Below are 16,142 nucleotides of genomic sequence, written 5' to 3' on the forward strand. Positions count from 1 at the left end.
CGCTGAAATCCGGAGATTTCCAGCTGGCGCGTGCTTCCGAGACAAGGGCTATAGACATCGAACACGCAACAATACACTTTCAAATATGCAAAAAAGGTACCTACTCATGGTAAGCGTATGCTTGTTACTACACGCGTTCTATTCTGTACGCTTTCAAAATACAAGTCCTTCAGAGAACCAGAGGCAATCACTGTATGGCCCGGCTTATAGGGTACGCAGTGTACACAACTTCAGGCTGTACAGGCGCAGTGATTGGCAGCTGTCTTTTTTATCCTCTTAAAGTCGAGTGCCATTCTGCGTGATAGAAATCCCTGAATCCCTTCACTCTTTCGAAGGGGCCTTGAGTGAGACAGCGCCCGGTAAAGTCCGTCAGGTGCACGTTGAAGAGAAACCACGTGAAGTTTTCCCGCCTGTTCGGCGTGTTCATGACGTACATGGCCTGGAAGGAGACGTCAAGGCATTGATGAGTTACGAAGATGTGCCGAAAAATTAATGAAACGATGAGCTGCCAGCTGATTAAGCAGCTGTCTCCTTTCATTTAAAAGGCAAAGGCGGGCTAGTTGGTGGTTAACAGGAAAGTGCATACTGCAACCGCGCAAAACGGCAAGGGACGAAGAGAAGAATGCATAAGACACACGTTGTGTCTTGTGCATTCTTCTCTTCGTCCCTCGCCGTCTTGCGCGGTTGCAACATGCACTCCCCTGTCTCCTTTCCTCAGAATCAAAAGAGACATCAAGGACAGGGTTAATTTTTCCAACGACTATGTTGGGTTCAGTGGAACATGACCTGAACCACAAAAATGGCTCTCCAGCAGGTCCTGAACGAATGGGTATCCCACATGCACAGAAGGCCGGCGAAGCAGCGATGAGGGGTTAAATGACAGCTGTCAGGATCTTGAATCACGTGACCGCCCCGCGAACGCAGGCTATGTTTTGTCAGATGTTTAGTGGAATCCCTCCAAGATGGAGCAGATTTGTAATAAGGGAGCAATTACTCATTTGCATCCACCCAAGCGCAGCCATGCGGCTACCAAGGAAAACTATACAGCTTTTAATACAGAAAGCTATACAGAAAGCTGTATGACTGCGCTTGGGTGGATGCCAATAGCAATTGCTCCCTTATTACAAGCCTCTAATTTGCCTTGAACTAGCTTTCCCAAATCGAACAGAAATTAGCTTTCGGTAAAAGTCACGTGGAAGTTCTTGTAGTTCATTCATCTCCAGCCGAGCATGGACCATGGTAAGCAGCGCAGGGAACAGGGAAGTAATCCTGGTGGGGCATCTGGCACGAGCCGCGTAATTCTATGCATAACCATTATCGCCTACCAGCTAGTGCTGGTGCATTATAATTATCAGTTATCATTACGTTCAATCTGCCTGCAGCCAGCTATTGGTAATGGTATCGAGCAAAAGGGTATGATAAAAATTAGAAGGAATTCCAACCATGGCATCGCAGATGATGTGCGGTGGCTGGTCCGCATTGTGCTTAAACGTTAGAAAAGTTTGCTTTGGTGGTGCTAGAGTCGAGTGTGTTATGATTGTATTTGTTTGGTGATTGCTAAAATGAGTGCTGTAGGTGTGAGAGGTGTGTTTGTACCAAATAGAGCTCCTTGTCGTCAAATGCGTCTGCTAGAAGCGTCGCGTGACCTTTTGTCGCCTATCTGACTCGTCGCGCGTTCGTGACGAGGGCCTTTCGCCTATGTGCGATGCTAACAGCACGTCCCACCGGCATCCATTAGCGTCCCGCAAAGACCCCACCCCCCCTGCATCAATGCCCAAGTTGCCGTTAGCGGCTTTACCATAACACCGGCGGCTGCTAATGCGTAGGCAGACAGGATCATGCGTCATGCAGTCATGTGAGATTCTTTACTACAGATACGCTTGAAGGTGTTTGCAGCTGTCTTGCGACATCGCGAAACACGAAGTTAGCGCGAGGCACGTGTTACGCTCACCGGATGGTGATCGCGTGCACTCGATGTTGACAGAGTACTACTACTACGCGTATACCGGTGAACGTGGGCTAGAAGTGCTGGCGCTTTACAAGAAAACAAACCTTTTCTTTCATGAAGTCCAGAGTGTCGTACGATTGCAAAATGGTTTTGTGTAATGTCTGAGACGCCTGTGGAGTCTTGAGGCCAATCACTATCTTCTCGCTCTGCAGATTTGTTGGCGGAGTTTGGCATGCCTAGAGGAACATAAGAGGAGGCATCAAATAAGAAAACAGATTAGGTGCCGTTTTTCGCATAGACTGGACTGGTCGCACACACAAAAAAAAGCCGCTGTATCAAGCACAAGAAAGGAGAATAAAGGCGCCCACTTTTGTGCAACCAGCAAAACGATAGGATTTCGCTAGGAAGAAAAGTGTGAGAGGAAGCCCAAAATAAGCTGACCGTAGATACTGCAGATAAACTAACTACTTTGCCGTAGTAATTCCGGTGTGAAGCGATCCGAGTATGCTCAAAGAAAACGCCATATAACGACGCTGTAAGAGCGGCAAACGAAAACGCGCACTAAAGATTGACATACCGCAGGATACCAACAGTTTAATGAGAGGGATAGTCGACAGCGGAAAACTTTCGCATCCCTCTCCCATCGACAGTGGAACATCTCGATAGAACTAAAGTGGGCTAAAGTAGCCCAAAAGCCGGTATTGCTCACCCTTTCGGTTTGCTCTTATCAAGCTGTAACAGGGGCATTACGCATGGCTCAGGGCTGCGTGAGTGGTTGTCAGTGCTCTTTCGTTCTCTGTACAGTTTGTGCGGCTTTTTTTGTGCGGGTTAGCTTGAGAAGCTATCATTAATTCATACTGTTTTCAGCGCTATAAGCCCTCGATATTTATTTCAACGTTTTACTGATGTACAAGCTAGATTTAGTGGTGCTAATGGGGCCATCCAGTCCTTATTATTATCCGCTGTTGCGCTTGAGGCTTATAAACTATACGGTTATCCAGCAAACAGAACACAAGTAGCTGTATGGATTCCTCCAGCAAGCGTCGCTTGAAATGCAAAAGGTTAAACATAATCAGGGATTTCCATGGCATGAGCTCAGACCGCATTGTCTTAAGGACTTGCGTTCCACTCGTGATCGCAAGGCCACACACACCACCAACGTGTCCACGGTTATATTGCCTTCCGTCCTAGTTTCCAACTTCAAATTTCTTAATGGAATAGCAAGCCCTTATTATTTCTCTAGAACAGACACTGCCGCACCGCTAGCCCAGCGATACTACTCGAAATGCCTTTAATTTAGTGTCGCCCGTTCTCCAAGCTCCGCACTTTTTCTGTGCCAAGGTTCCTCCCCGTAGTGCGCTTTAGTGTCCTGAAATAAATTTCAGCCTTCTTGCTAGCCCGTATCAAAGTGAGGAAAGCAGAGCTTTTGCGCTTCCAGTTTATGTCGTGGTTCGGGTAGATACAATTTGCATGCAGAGGGAAATTAGCACAAATGCTCTTGCTCCTTGATCGACCTCCAATGTGGGGGCCAAAAAAAAAAGGGTGCCGCGCTCTCCTAAGCGCAGACGGCAAGAGGCACCTGCCTGCGAGTAGTCGGAGACTGCCATGCCTATGCACTCTTTGTAGAGGGCGTCAAACGCAGTGTTGGCGCTCGTGTTCATGAAGTACGTGACCACGCCCATTTGGAAGGAGAAAGCCACGGTGAGCCTGCCCCTGCCAAAGTCAGCCCGGGCGATAGGCAACGCCTTGTCCTGCACAGTTTAGACACGGGCTCTCAAACACCGCCACAGAGTATCCCGTGGCATTTATGGGAAATCTAGTCGGTAGTAGTTCGGGAGGAAGCTCATCATGTAGTGACTGATTAAATGTACTCCGGACAGATTGGGTGTTATACTGTGGACATGTCAAACAAACAACCAGGACGTTGCTCACAGTGCGTTCACAAACGGCCCCAAAACTAAAGATTTGTTCATTACTTCACGTTCCGTGATTTTTATGGCGTTATTTTTAGAGATACTGCATCAGGCGATCAAAAACTAAAGGGACCAGCGCGAGTAGTAAGCTGTGGTAACGCCAGCGTGGCAGTTCGAATATATGCTGTCACAGGTTTGCCATGGCAGCACCACAAACCCCTGCCATGACCACTGCCACAGACCACTCTCATGACCACTGCGGCTGACTGACATATACATAAGAGTAAAAGACTTGGACAATGAAACGTAATGAATTGGTTCTGGTGTTCCTGACGCGCTCACCAGGGTGGGCGTATTCACATTCGGGCTCCTCACTGCATTGGCAGGCAGTGCCATGCACGTTTGTCGGCTTGGCACTGTCAGCACGCTGGTTATTATAACCACGATGTCAACGTCATCCCTGAAGAAAACATAAGAAGAACCAAAGATATAACCAGTAACTAGTAGCTTCAAAGCGGGACAGCAGCTTTTGTTATAACATCATATGCCCTGCCATTATCATCAGGCATATCTGCATCCAATTCATGACAAAACGCTTGTATCTCTGGAATTACGCGTGTCTGGTGCCAGCTGCGCCCACCTTATTCCGGCAGTCTTCCTCATCTCGTCCGCCCTCTGCAACGTTTGCCTTCTATTAGAATCTATTCCGTTACTCTAAGGGACAGTCTGTTCATTCGCTGTATGACCCAATTTGATCTGTTTCTATTTGTAGATGATCCAGCTATAATTTTTTTCCATTGCTACCTGTGCTATCCTCGACCAATTCAAACCGTATTTCTTAGCCGTAAAGTTTCCGCCCCGCTGTTTACTACCGGTAAGGTACTGCTTTTGTATACTTTTTCTTGAAGGATACCGGTACGCGGCTAATCATAACTTTAATCTCCTCGCCATTCCTCTACAATGTACCGTGTCAGTGCGTTTACTTACACTAAGTGGATGCATTGCTTGAGAATTTGGACCACTTCGATGCCTATGGTCAATTTCCGTGCCCTTCCTATACTGATGTACATTGATTCACATTTAGTTATTTTATTTTTATACCTACCCGTCTGCTTTGCCTGTTTAGATTCTCGATCGCGCTTTGCAGTTAGTCCCCCGAGTTGATTAGCGAACATATGTTCACAGCAAAACGAAGATAAGTAAATAATTCTCCATGAAGTTTTATCCCCATATAATTCGTACCACTGTTCTGAATACCACAACTAACAAGCTGTGAACGATGCTGAAGAGGTTACGCTTCCCTGCCGGACAGCCTTCTTGATTGGGGTTTTTCACTAACCCTCAGGGGCACTATGGTGGACGTCTCGCAAATACAGATGTTTTTCACTACCTTTGCATACGCCTCTTTGAGACCTCTGTTCCGCAATATCTGCGTGACTGTTTAGGGTTAGACGGACTCAAACGCTTTTTGCTATACTTGAAGGCTATAATAAAAGTGTTTGTTATACAGATTTCTCAGTCACTTCATTGGCGGTATGAATGTTGACTATTGCCGAGTAGTCTTTCCGAAAGCCAGCCTGAAATCTTTTGGTTGTCTGAAGTCTAAGGTTGTAATTTACTTTCAGTTGAAGTAAACATCACGTGACAAAACTGATTTCAGAAAGAACAGTTACAACATTTTTTTTTTAACAGGCAACATGGAAAACTTCAGGGGGGCAATTCGTTGACCTAAAGTGCGGTGAGGCGAAAGCCTTTAGCGCGGTGTTGCTTTTGTCACTGATGCGTGGTTAAGATCTTAATTAAGTACTTGCGTTTTCTCGCATTCTGAGACTCCATTGAAGGGAGCGCTAGGAGGAATGTTGCGCGGCACCCAACTCGGTCGATAGATGCGAGATGCGAGGCATCTGGTGCGGGCGCGGCGCGCGCGCCGGTGGCGCCACCTCGCGCATGCGCAGTAAACTACCAATGGCGCAACATGGCCTTCGAGATTGTCCACCCGCGCTGGCATTCGCGTGTTATCTCGGATGCCATGGGCAGAATAACGTAACGGACGGACGGAGGGAGGGAAGGACGGACGCAGCATGAGCCATTAAAGGCTTTCGCCTTAAAATGCCCACATAAATATGCAGCAGCCCTAAGCTTATCTTGTGCACCCTTGACTGCGATGATTTGTAAACCAAAAATTTAGGCTGAGATAAATATTTTGGTCTATAGTGAGCAGAGTGCGAAAAAAAGTTCTTTCTACACTTCCGAAACATTGTTTATGAAGGAGTTCTCAACGGCCACTAATTAGCAGATCAAAACTAGGTCCTCCAAAAAACATAAAATGAGCTTGTATCCAACACACGCAAGTACAAGCCAGCTAAATAATTTAGGGTCATATCACTTATGAAAGGGATTAAGCATAGAAGTGAAAGGAAAAAGGTGCTCGTTATGACATACATCACGGAAGCCAACAGCCACCAAAACCAAGGAGCATACGGGATGTTTTTTATAGTTTCGTCAATCGCAAATTAATGAAAGCAAAAGGAAAGACAATCACATGCCGCCTGTGGGATCCAAACCCATGACCTCCGAATTTGGTACAGCACCGGACGCGAAATTCGGAGGTCAAGGGTTCGGATCCCAACGGCGGCATGCGGTTGCTTTTGGAACGAAGCATAGACTTCATTAATGGCTAAATCTTATCACGCATCGCGTGACAGCCTCGCGTAATGTGATAATCGTTTTGCTTTGAGACAATCAGGGTCTGCTCTGGGAAGTCATATCTTTAGGTCTTGACCTTGTGACGAATAGTGAAATGATTTGCACCAATTATTGTTCTAGACCGAGCTCCTTGTAAGCAACTTCGCTTTCGTAAACAGCTCTTTGCTCAGCGAGGCAAATTGGCAATTTAGTTTACGGCTCGTGGGATCATTCTTATACCCCATTAAGTCCCTTACGGATTTCAGCCAACTCTTTTGGTTCATTTGCTAAAATGCGTCATACTCACGAGGCAGTGTTCTCGGCGATGTATCGGAGCTGTCCCGCAGCGTCGCCCTCGTAGGAGAAGTACCCAACGGCAAACATAACTTTGTGGTTTGTTCTATCCTCTCCCAGGAGTGTTCGAAAACCCTGTTGATGAAAACGGTTATTTTCGTCTAAAGTTAGCAGCACTTAAAAATGATGAAAGAAGGGGAAATATAATGAGGAAGTACCGATGTCGCCGACGTGGTAATCCCGAAGAGAAAGCCTCTCCTAGCGTATAGTGAAGGCAAAGATATTAAAACTTAGAAATGGATCCCGACCAAAAGCAAAAAACAAAAACAAAACCCGACGTATATACGGGAGCCGAAGAGTCGATTTTGTTTGTTTTTTTTCAGTTCCATAGGCATATATTTAATATGTTTGTCCCCGACTACAGGAGATTTCGTCCGACTCACCACTTGACGACAAAGAATATCCAAAAATGCAAGAAACGTGTTTTACAGCGAGAGCTGTTAAGCGCCCTCGCCTGGATTTTTCGTCGGCGGAGCCGTCGGCGTAACCGATGGGTGCGTTATTGTCACGGTCACGTGACATTAACGCACCCACCGTAAGCCTAATGGCCTTAATCTAAGGTGACCTTTTGCCACGGTCAACCCGGGTCGCATAAGCCTACGGGTGGCTCTGTTAGGAATAGCCGTCTGCCAGTGCAGGGGCGCATCACGTGACCACTACACCAGTCCGCCAGGAATATACCCCCAAAACTAAACGGCTAAACAGCTACCGCTGAACATCACGTTACACAATCGTAAGCGTCCTGTGATTTTTTTCTGCCTTTGCGGATTTTCAGGATGTTCAAGTATGGAGGCGTTGCTGCTTAGCCGCAGTGCCAATTTTGTTGCTGGAACCGGTGAATGCTAAATATTACACAGGAGATGTTGGCCTGAATTTAAGTCGCTGTGACAAGAACGTCTCTCGTCAGTGCAGGTGCAAGTTCCGAGATGCAGCAAGAATATATCTGTATGCGAGAGAAAATTTTCTGTTTCTGGTTGGGCTACGTTAATTTCCGGGACCTAAGGCAAAATTGGGCACGTGGACTAAGGAATTAGGGCTTTGAGCAATGGGGCCACGTGATTTGGGCCTATCTGGAAGGGAAGACAAAATAGGAAGCGCAGGGCAGTTGCGTCATGTTTTCAATTTCAGAGAATTGAGAATAAAGGAATTTCTTCACAATCAAGCCATCTCACGCGAGAATCAGGAGACCGTTTTTGTGTCTACTTTTCCAGTAAACTCTCCTAGGCGTGCGCACGCCACGCTTTATATTTTGTAGTTCTTTAGAGAAACCTCTGCTGCAGCGACTACGACAGAGCTGCAATACTTTTTGAAGTGGTAGCTGTTCCAGTGACTATAAGCGCAAGCTGATCAACACATAAATAATTTTTCGCAAGTTAACTCCGGATTAGCGCATCAACTGATCTGAAGACTGTTACGCGGAATCTGGGAGAAAAAAATATTGAGTCGCTGCCACAATTTATGATATTATAAACCAAACTGCTTATCATGTTGCTGCTTTTTGTTATTTGAATGGTATTGGAGCAGACCTAATTACTGCAGTTCGAAAAATTTACCTTGACCGAACAGAGCCAGATATATGAAATTGAAAAAAAAAAAATTGAAAATTCTTTGGGGGAAGGAAACGGTGCAGTATAGGCGAACATCAGAACCGCGCCGTAAGGGAATGAATAAAGGAAGGAATGAAAGAAGAAAGGGAGAAAGAGGTGCTGTAGTGGAGGGCTCCGGAATAATTTCGACCAGCTGGGGATGTTTAACGTGCACTGACATCGCACAGCACACGGGCGCCTTAGCGTTTCTCCTCCATCGAAACGCGGCCGCCACGGTCGGGTTCGAACTTGGGTACTCCGGATCAGTAGCCGAGAGCTCTAACCACTGATCCACCGCGGCGGGTGGGCGGACGGTAATTGAACAAAACGCGATGCTAAACACTTCAACATTTTGAGTACAATAAGACGTCTTTTGCATTCGCTTCGGGAGGCGGAATTAACTATCAGAGCACATTTTCTTACTGCATGGTGCCCACAAAGAATTGTTTGACCCCTTTCAGCATTCAAGTGATGTTATTAAGCGACTTTTTTTTAGCAAGATTACGTAATATTGCACTCAGTTTAAACCTATACCTGTTATTATTTTTTTCCGTTTCCCCATGACCAGTTATTTGTTTTTCTAATACCTATGTTTGTGCTGCAATGCATAGCGCTGCTTTTTTACAAAGTGTTTTGTTATTTTGTTTCAGTGGTTATTTGGAAAATTGAAAATCTCTGCCTGTGTACTGTACTGCCAAGTTGATAAAGGGGGCAGGACCTCTGTCAAGCTTACGAGCTTTTAGTCCTGTCTCCTTCTTTGTCCAAGAGAAAAATAATGACTGAATGAATGAATGAATGAATGAGTCAGTACTAAGTGCTCAAGCACCCTCTTGAGATCCTTCCGAAATAGCGCGATCCCGACTAATTCGCGAATGCTCCTTTGAAGCCTGAACCGAACCATTCTAACAACTTGCCCTGAATGCCGCGGTAGCCTCTACTGCGAATATCGCAACGTTCCCTTGAGTTTCGTAGAGGTTCAAGACCCCGTAGTGGTTGACCCTGGACTGTCGCTTCAGAGTCGACAGATCGTCCCGTATTTCCGTAGTCCCGAACATGTCCACGGACAAATAACTGCGCAAAAAAGCACAACGAAAGCTCATTTACAGAAAAGTGGTTGCAACCGAACAATGTACAATGTGTTGGAGGCTAGTGAAAGCGCATTACATAAACCTCCCATATGATAGGGCGCTGTACACAACGGGAAAGCTCGCAAGCAGTGCTTTTATCTGTCTTCACCATTGCAGCTGCCTTTACTCATATTATCGCAGCCGCATTATGTCAACAGGCGTGTCCTTCGTTTTATAGAGCTTAGGTGGATACACTTCACAAGTGACAACCTCATTACGCCTGTCAACATTTTTGTAAACTGCGTTTGGCTAAAACTTTGTGATCGATAATTTATGCTAGCGCATGTGGCGAGGTCACCGATGGTGGATTTTTCACGGGCACGTGCTCACACTGAAAACAGTGTATTCGCCCAGTGCTCCGCGTTTTCTTCAGTTAAAGAAATGCAAAACTGGCAGAGATTTTTAATGTACACAAGTGCCACTGCGATGTATCAGAGTCGAAACGCGCAATATTCTTTCAGTGAGCTCAACCGTTTTCAAAACAACAAAACATTAGAGTAGAAACTCGCTATGCACGAACATTCGGGGCAGTGCTGGACACTAGGGGAAGCTGTTGTCCTCGTGTCTTCGCGCTGTTTCTCACAAGCTCAACAGGAACCAAGTTACCAAAACAAGAAAACTAATTGCAAAAATTGATAGCTTTACAACGAATTAATTGGTCGCGCAATTAGTAGAAGAGGTTAAAACGCTACCTATCCGGAATTAATACGGAATTTTGCGCAGGTTTCCAGCAGTATGACTTTCCACAGTAGAAGAGCAAACATACTACAAAGACTTGCGTGACGTTCGACTCATTCGCGAAAAATCAGTTATACGCACGAAAGCTATCCGCCGTGCGCAAAGCGTGTGCAATCAATAAGAGAAAATCTGCTAATATTGTCACTCCAGCTGATAATCGGCCACACGGATGAATATGGATTTCTCCTGATTGCAATATATTTTTTCTATATCTGTTGTTATCTCGTATAAGAAAAAAATGAAGTCGGTTGCGCTCTCCAGCTGTCAGTTGCAGTTCGCAAAATTTGCATATTTTAACGCAACTATAATTTCCAATTGTATAGCTCTATGTGCTGTACTTAGCATTATTTGAAGCTCTCTAATTCGCCGTAGATGATGTTAAAGGCTGATCGTGGCCTAACTACTTAGTCCATAACGACGGATATATTTTACCAAGAACACCTTCTATTTCGTTTAGTATTTTGACGCCGTTATAAGCCGCATTCCATTCCAACATACTTTTAGCTTTTACATAAACTTGTACATTTTTCAGCTATTTCAGGTACAATTAATTCACGGCGTAGTTTTCTTCAATATGAATTTCTTTTATTGCGTTTATTCAACTTTTCCACGAGGCTCCATAACTCCGTAGCCTGGCTTTTGTGGCGGACAAGTCGGAAACTAATTACGCGAGGTGTCTAACCTGTGCCCTCCCTTTGAAAAAGGAAGTTCTTCACCTGTGGCCACCTTGTTTAAACGTTTTCTACGGTATACATGAGAATGGCAACAAATGCAGGTTGGAGGTTTATGGTTTTATGGGGCTTTGACGCCCCAAAGCGACTCAGGCTATGAGGGATGCCGTAGTGAAAGGGTCCGGAGTAATTTCGCCCACCAGGGGTTCTTTAACGTGCGCTGGCATCCCACAGTACGCAGAAAGTGCACAGTACATATTTGCTTGGCTGATGGCTACTACTGGCTGGCAGACTGCAACTTCACAAGTACTGCATTCGGCAGCACTCAGAAATACAAACCGGGCATCGAAGGACAGGCCGCAAGTGGTCTCTGCGTACACGCTGCAGGTTGTCTTGAATACCCCGTAGCTAATCTCGCTGTCCACAGCGAGTGTCTTGCCGTCTTGGACGTGGACATGCGTGTATACCACGATGTCGCAAATCTTGTCCGGTGGGTACAGCATAGGGATAGCCACAATGTAGCTAACTGAGCATAGTAGTGGTGGAGGCGGGGTAGGCATCATAGTAGTTGTTGTCGGTGTCGTAGTCTCGGTAGTGGTAGTCGTTGGAATGGTCGGCGTTGTATGGACCGGCGGACCTGCAGGTTGAGTAGGCGCGTCCAGCAATGTGGACTCCAACAACGAAAATGTGCATATGATGTGTGTCTGTGATCAAGCATTTATTTGTACGTATCTCTGCATGTTCGTACGTGCTTGCGCCCAGTGTCGTGATTTTGACAGCGAGTTTGCCTAAAATAATGAGAGAACCAGTATATATTATCATAATATCAAAACTAAAAACGCTCTTAATAGATTTTAAGACATCCTTGTTTGCGAGCACGAAAACAATAACGTGCGAAGCTGCATCTCGACATATCTCATGGTGAAGACCAAACGTCTCCTATCACTCAGCCTGCACTGTGCAGCAAAGGGCTACACCACCGTGTTTTTTTTCTATTTTGAAAATGTACCGCATTTATACAATTCTAACGCGCACTGTTTTCCCCCAAAAAGCGCCGCCTAAAATGACATTTGAATTCAGTTGAAAATGAAAATCCGGCCGCCACCCGCTATTTTCGTCTGCATCACAAAAATTGCAGCTCAGAATTTCAATCGAATCAATATTATCGATATCGCCCGCCTAGCCAACAACAGTACTGAAAGCCGATGGGCACAGCGAGCATCTGGAGTGACCCGTCATGAAAGCGCGGGCCTAACCTTGACCAACATGCAAACATTGGTTGTGAAGATGCGCCTAGTCCACTATGCCGCCGGTTCGAATATAAGCGACTTTGCGTTCGGGCGCTATCTAATCGCACACTGACGCAGCTGAGTAGCCCCGCGCCGAGCGCGGAGCAACCATGCACTGACACTCCCGAGCAGCGTTTGTAGCGCCTTGGCCAAAGAGAAAAGAATGCATAAAGAGCGGATACTCGGCGAAATCTGGCCCCAAGAAATACGTCACAGATTGATAAACCCTCTCTTTAGCGACGCCGCCACCGTTAGCGCGCGTGCGCATGCGCACTCGCGGACGCCGGAGGAGACGCGGCAGAACGAAAGCAGGGGAAGGTCGACTGCGCTGCTGCGCATGTCGGCGTGCGGCGTCTTTTGTTAGCGTGCAGACTGCGTTTTCGCGTCGTCTGTCTTGGCCTTCAGTGTAGAACTCGTGCGATTTCTAACGAGTGCGAAGTGAGACATCTTTTTTTTTTCAACTACTCTGCATTTCAAGCAGTTTACGGGACCACACCTGTCGGTGCTTTGAATTACGCAGCTCGTGAAGAGGCTGTAATGGTGCGGTTCGGGGCACTCATGCTGTTTTCGACAGTGCTAAGGTGAGAAACGTGCAGTTTTTGTCAAACTATGCTGCATTTCAAGCAGTTTCGCTGAGCACGATGGCTGACGCACTATGGCAGTTGTGAAAGCCACGCCCACGTCATCCTGCTCGCGAGCCATGGCGCCGTTAGGTGCGCGGTTAGCGAAGGGCGCGCCCATGCCTGTGCGCTTTGCTTCAGCGCAGCGTAGCTAGCATTTGCAGCGCCAGCCGCAACACATGCTAGCATTCAAACTGCGGGCGCCTGAAATCGAAACCGGAAGTTGCCTCATCTACCCGCTTCGTGCGGAACAGTCAGTTGGGCCGCTGGGCACTATGGGAGTGTCCGCTCTTTATGAATCCAGTTGTAAGTGTCTTGGCACTCTGCCAATTTCGCCGAGCTGGGCACCGCTGCCGAAGCTTCCATCGAAAGATAAACGCGCCATGGTGCTATCGGAGCGCATCATCTTGGAACGCTCCAAGGTCTGAGCTGCAGGCGCCGACTAGGGTGTGCTTTAAAATAAGATGGTCTTGTACATGGCGCAAAGTGGCAGTCGGGCGGCCTCACGTTCCTTCCGTGTTCCCGAAACTTATGAGCGTGATCGCTGGATGCAGCTGGCGAGGCAGTAAGGCCGAAAGGCGAACGCCGTTAAAACCCAGCAGGTACAGTCTAGGTAAAAACTCTCAAGGCCAAAAACGTTTTGCTTCCGCCGCATAAAAGAGCCATTATGGCACCATTAAAGACCGAATGACCTTGAAATGCAAGCCGAAGGTTCATTTTTGCGGTAGAGGAGATTCCTGCTCGACTTGTGTTTTGAACCTTCCGCGACACAGGATCATTCTAGGAACACTTATTTCGCTGCAGCTAAACGCTGCGGCCTGAAGACTTTTGGCCAAGGCTGTACATGGTTGGTACGAATTTTATGAAAGGGACTAGCTTTTCGGTTCGAAGGCGAACAGGCGTCTGTCAGAAGGGGAACTAAAGCTTTGGTGTGGTTTGCTGCATCGTGACATTAGAGCGGTTGCAATAAAGTTTGTTTGTTCCACGTGAGAAGATTCACTTCACTATGGAAGACACTTCTCTATGGAAGAATGAAAAGGTGGTGCCCTCTACATTCGCAGTAATTACGCATTTTCCCTCTTTGAAAGACGGGTGCGCGTTGCAACTGAGTGCGCGTTAGTCTAGTAAGTCGGTATTTTGAAATTTAAGCAAAATGCCCTTTTAGCGATCGTAAGCCCGCGCTCTTCACTTTGATAGCTTGAGCAATATTCGACCAACCGCAGTTACACAATTTCTCCGAATTGAATGTGTGTGGCATTCCAAAAAAAAGATGGAAGTGGTGGTAACTGTATGCTTGTACAGTGTCAAAGGAAGTACAAAAAAGTTAATTTTCAAGCACTCTCCTTGCTCTTCGTGATCCGACTAGGCGCATCTTATGGTCTATTTTGCAAATTACGAATTCACGTCAAGCAGACGAAGTGCAGTACGTATTTGGTACAGAAAAAAGTGAAGAATTTTCTTTTCAAAATAATAATATTTCATTTACGCTCCTTCATAGGAACAGCAAATTAATGTAAACTAAGACATCGCAGAAAGACATAATACATTGGAGAGCATTTAGTATTGCGATCGTTGATGCAGAGACTAGTAGGACAAGCGCTGAAGAGGAGTGTTTTAGTAAACTCCTGAACGATGTGTCGCATTCTTCTCAGCGTAGAACTCGCACAGTAACACGGGCGGGCGCTCGTGCACCACTCACTCACTCACTAAATGCACCTACTCACTCAGCTAATCACTCACCGACCTACCTACTCATTCAGCCACCCACTCATTCAGTCACTCATGTTATAGTTTCATAAAAAGTGCGTAGTTTCGAATGCTATTAGCAGCGCTCAAGAATGAATCAGATAATTTTAAGCCTAAATCACACGTAGGGCACCCTAAGTCGTTATGCGCCATGAAATCCAATGACACAAAATCGCAATCAAATTGGCGGTAGAACCGCATTTCAACCATGCCGATGATGTATGATTGCTGTAGGCGCTTATGTGCAACAAAACACATAACTCACCCACTGTAAATGGAGGGAAAGTTTGCGCATCTGTTGGAGGGGCCACTGGAGGTGGTGGGGCCACCGTATATGTTGGGGGTAATGGAGGCGGTGGAGGTGCTGGAGCCACGGGAGGTGGTGCAGGTGCAGGTGCGGAGGGACCAGCGGGACCGACGGGACCAGCGGGACCAGCAGGACCAGCGGGAGCTGCGGGGTCAACAGGACCCCCACCTCCGCCTCCGCTTGTCTGAACAGGCAGAGTGAACAAAGCGCGGATGATGAATTTTAATGGCGCAAGCGCACCTGTGGCAAAGAGCGTCATGGCACTAAGTGTTTTCGTCCACTCAAGGTGGGGTAATAGACCTCTTTCTCAAGCATTCCACTCTATATAACCCGAGCGCCAGGACAGAGGAAAGCTTGCATTCATTTTATCATCGGTGGGTACCTGTCCGTACGGGGGATTGAACATTGCACCTCCCTCATGCGAGGCGGAATAAAGAGCGGAGGAGAGCGCAAACCTGGATTTTGCCGTTGTTCCAGGAAGAGCGAGAAGTTTTCAAAGGGCTGAGCGCACGGCCTGTCGGTAGTGTTTTAATGTGCTAGCACTAAACGTCCCGCTTTCAAGAAAACCCGACGTCTGTCCGTCCTTGTTACGAAAAAGCTGGTGGCCCCCGCCCACGGTGGGCCACGGTGATTGGTCGACAGACTCATGTGACCGTGTGACGTCTTCACAACGTGTCCTCCCTGGCAGTGCACCCCAGCCCACGGGATTGTTCTTTCTTTTATTGTTCTTTGTTGCACTACAGGATATATGCAGACACTGCTTAGACCCGTAGTGACCGGCTAGTGTTTGACCCAGTGTGAAAGGTACAATCAGCCGCAAAAGTTAGCGGGATCTGTGATGCATGGCGGGCCAAGCAAAGCTGCAATGCTGCGCCATCTGCCGTCATAGAGCGTGGTGTTGAGGCTGACTCATGGCACTCCGGCACCAGACGTGACGCGAACATGAGGTTACGCGTTGGGAAGGCAGACGGCGCAGCAGTTCGGTTTTTCATAGATCATAGATCCCGTAATTTCTTGCAGCTAAGAGTACAGGAATTGCAGGAAAACATTTGTCAAATTTAGAGACGTCAGGATACGGAAGGGTAGGGGAAATGTGCAAAGTCAGTTACCACTCGGAATACTCATAAGAGTGGTAACGAACAGAGGTCGCAGATAATA

General features: G+C 47.0%; 2 protein-coding genes across 2 annotated transcripts; both read right to left on the minus strand.

The window, feature by feature from the left end:
- Positions 1-245: 245 nt before the first annotated feature.
- LOC144135375 (uncharacterized) lies at positions 246-6,975 on the minus strand. The gene is made up of 5 exons (XM_077668048.1): positions 6,854-6,975; positions 4,204-4,321; positions 3,532-3,699; positions 2,053-2,184; positions 246-439 (listed from the first exon to the last, which is right to left on the minus strand). The coding sequence occupies exons 1-5, from the start codon at positions 6,928-6,930 to the stop codon at positions 269-271; spliced, it is 666 nt and encodes a 221-aa protein (XP_077524174.1). The 5' UTR covers positions 6,931-6,975; the 3' UTR covers positions 246-268.
- Positions 6,976-9,388: 2,413 nt separating this feature from the next.
- On the minus strand, positions 9,389-15,243 carry LOC144134436 (uncharacterized). Its single transcript, XM_077667351.1, has 3 exons — positions 14,943-15,243; positions 11,362-11,659; positions 9,389-9,557 (listed from the first exon to the last, which is right to left on the minus strand). The coding sequence occupies exons 1-3, from the start codon at positions 15,241-15,243 to the stop codon at positions 9,389-9,391; spliced, it is 768 nt and encodes a 255-aa protein (XP_077523477.1).
- Positions 15,244-16,142: the final 899 nt, after the last annotated feature.

The sequence above is a fragment of the Amblyomma americanum genome, chromosome 5, assembly GCF_052857255.1.
Source record: "Amblyomma americanum isolate KBUSLIRL-KWMA chromosome 5, ASM5285725v1, whole genome shotgun sequence".
Lineage (NCBI taxonomy): Eukaryota > Metazoa > Arthropoda > Arachnida > Ixodida > Ixodidae > Amblyomma > Amblyomma americanum.

What these genes read in the sequence shown, in the direction of transcription:
- LOC144135375 (XM_077668048.1), bottom strand. Translation starts at nt 6,930, where the DNA reads ATGTTTGCCGTTGGGTACTTCTCCTACGAGGGCGACGCTGCGGGACAG. An exon ending in CAGTCTCCGACTACTCGCAG is followed by an intron (nt 2,185 to 3,531) that starts GCAGGTGCCTCT and finishes ATGTTCCTCTAG; the next exon opens with GCATGCCAAACTCCGCCAAC. An exon ending in TGGACTTCATGAAAGAAAAG is followed by an intron (nt 440 to 2,052) that starts GTTTGTTTTCTT and finishes GTCTCCTTCCAG; the next exon opens with GCCATGTACGTCATGAACAC.
- LOC144134436 (XM_077667351.1), bottom strand. Translation starts at nt 15,243, where the DNA reads ATGACGCTCTTTGCCACAGGTGCGCTTGCGCCATTAAAATTCATCATC. An exon ending in TTTCCCTCCATTTACAGTGG is followed by an intron (nt 11,660 to 14,942) that starts GTGAGTTATGTG and finishes CTCAACCTGCAG; the next exon opens with GTCCGCCGGTCCATACAACG. An exon ending in GGCCTGTCCTTCGATGCCCG is followed by an intron (nt 9,558 to 11,361) that starts GTTTGTATTTCT and finishes TTTTTTGCGCAG; the next exon opens with TTATTTGTCCGTGGACATGT.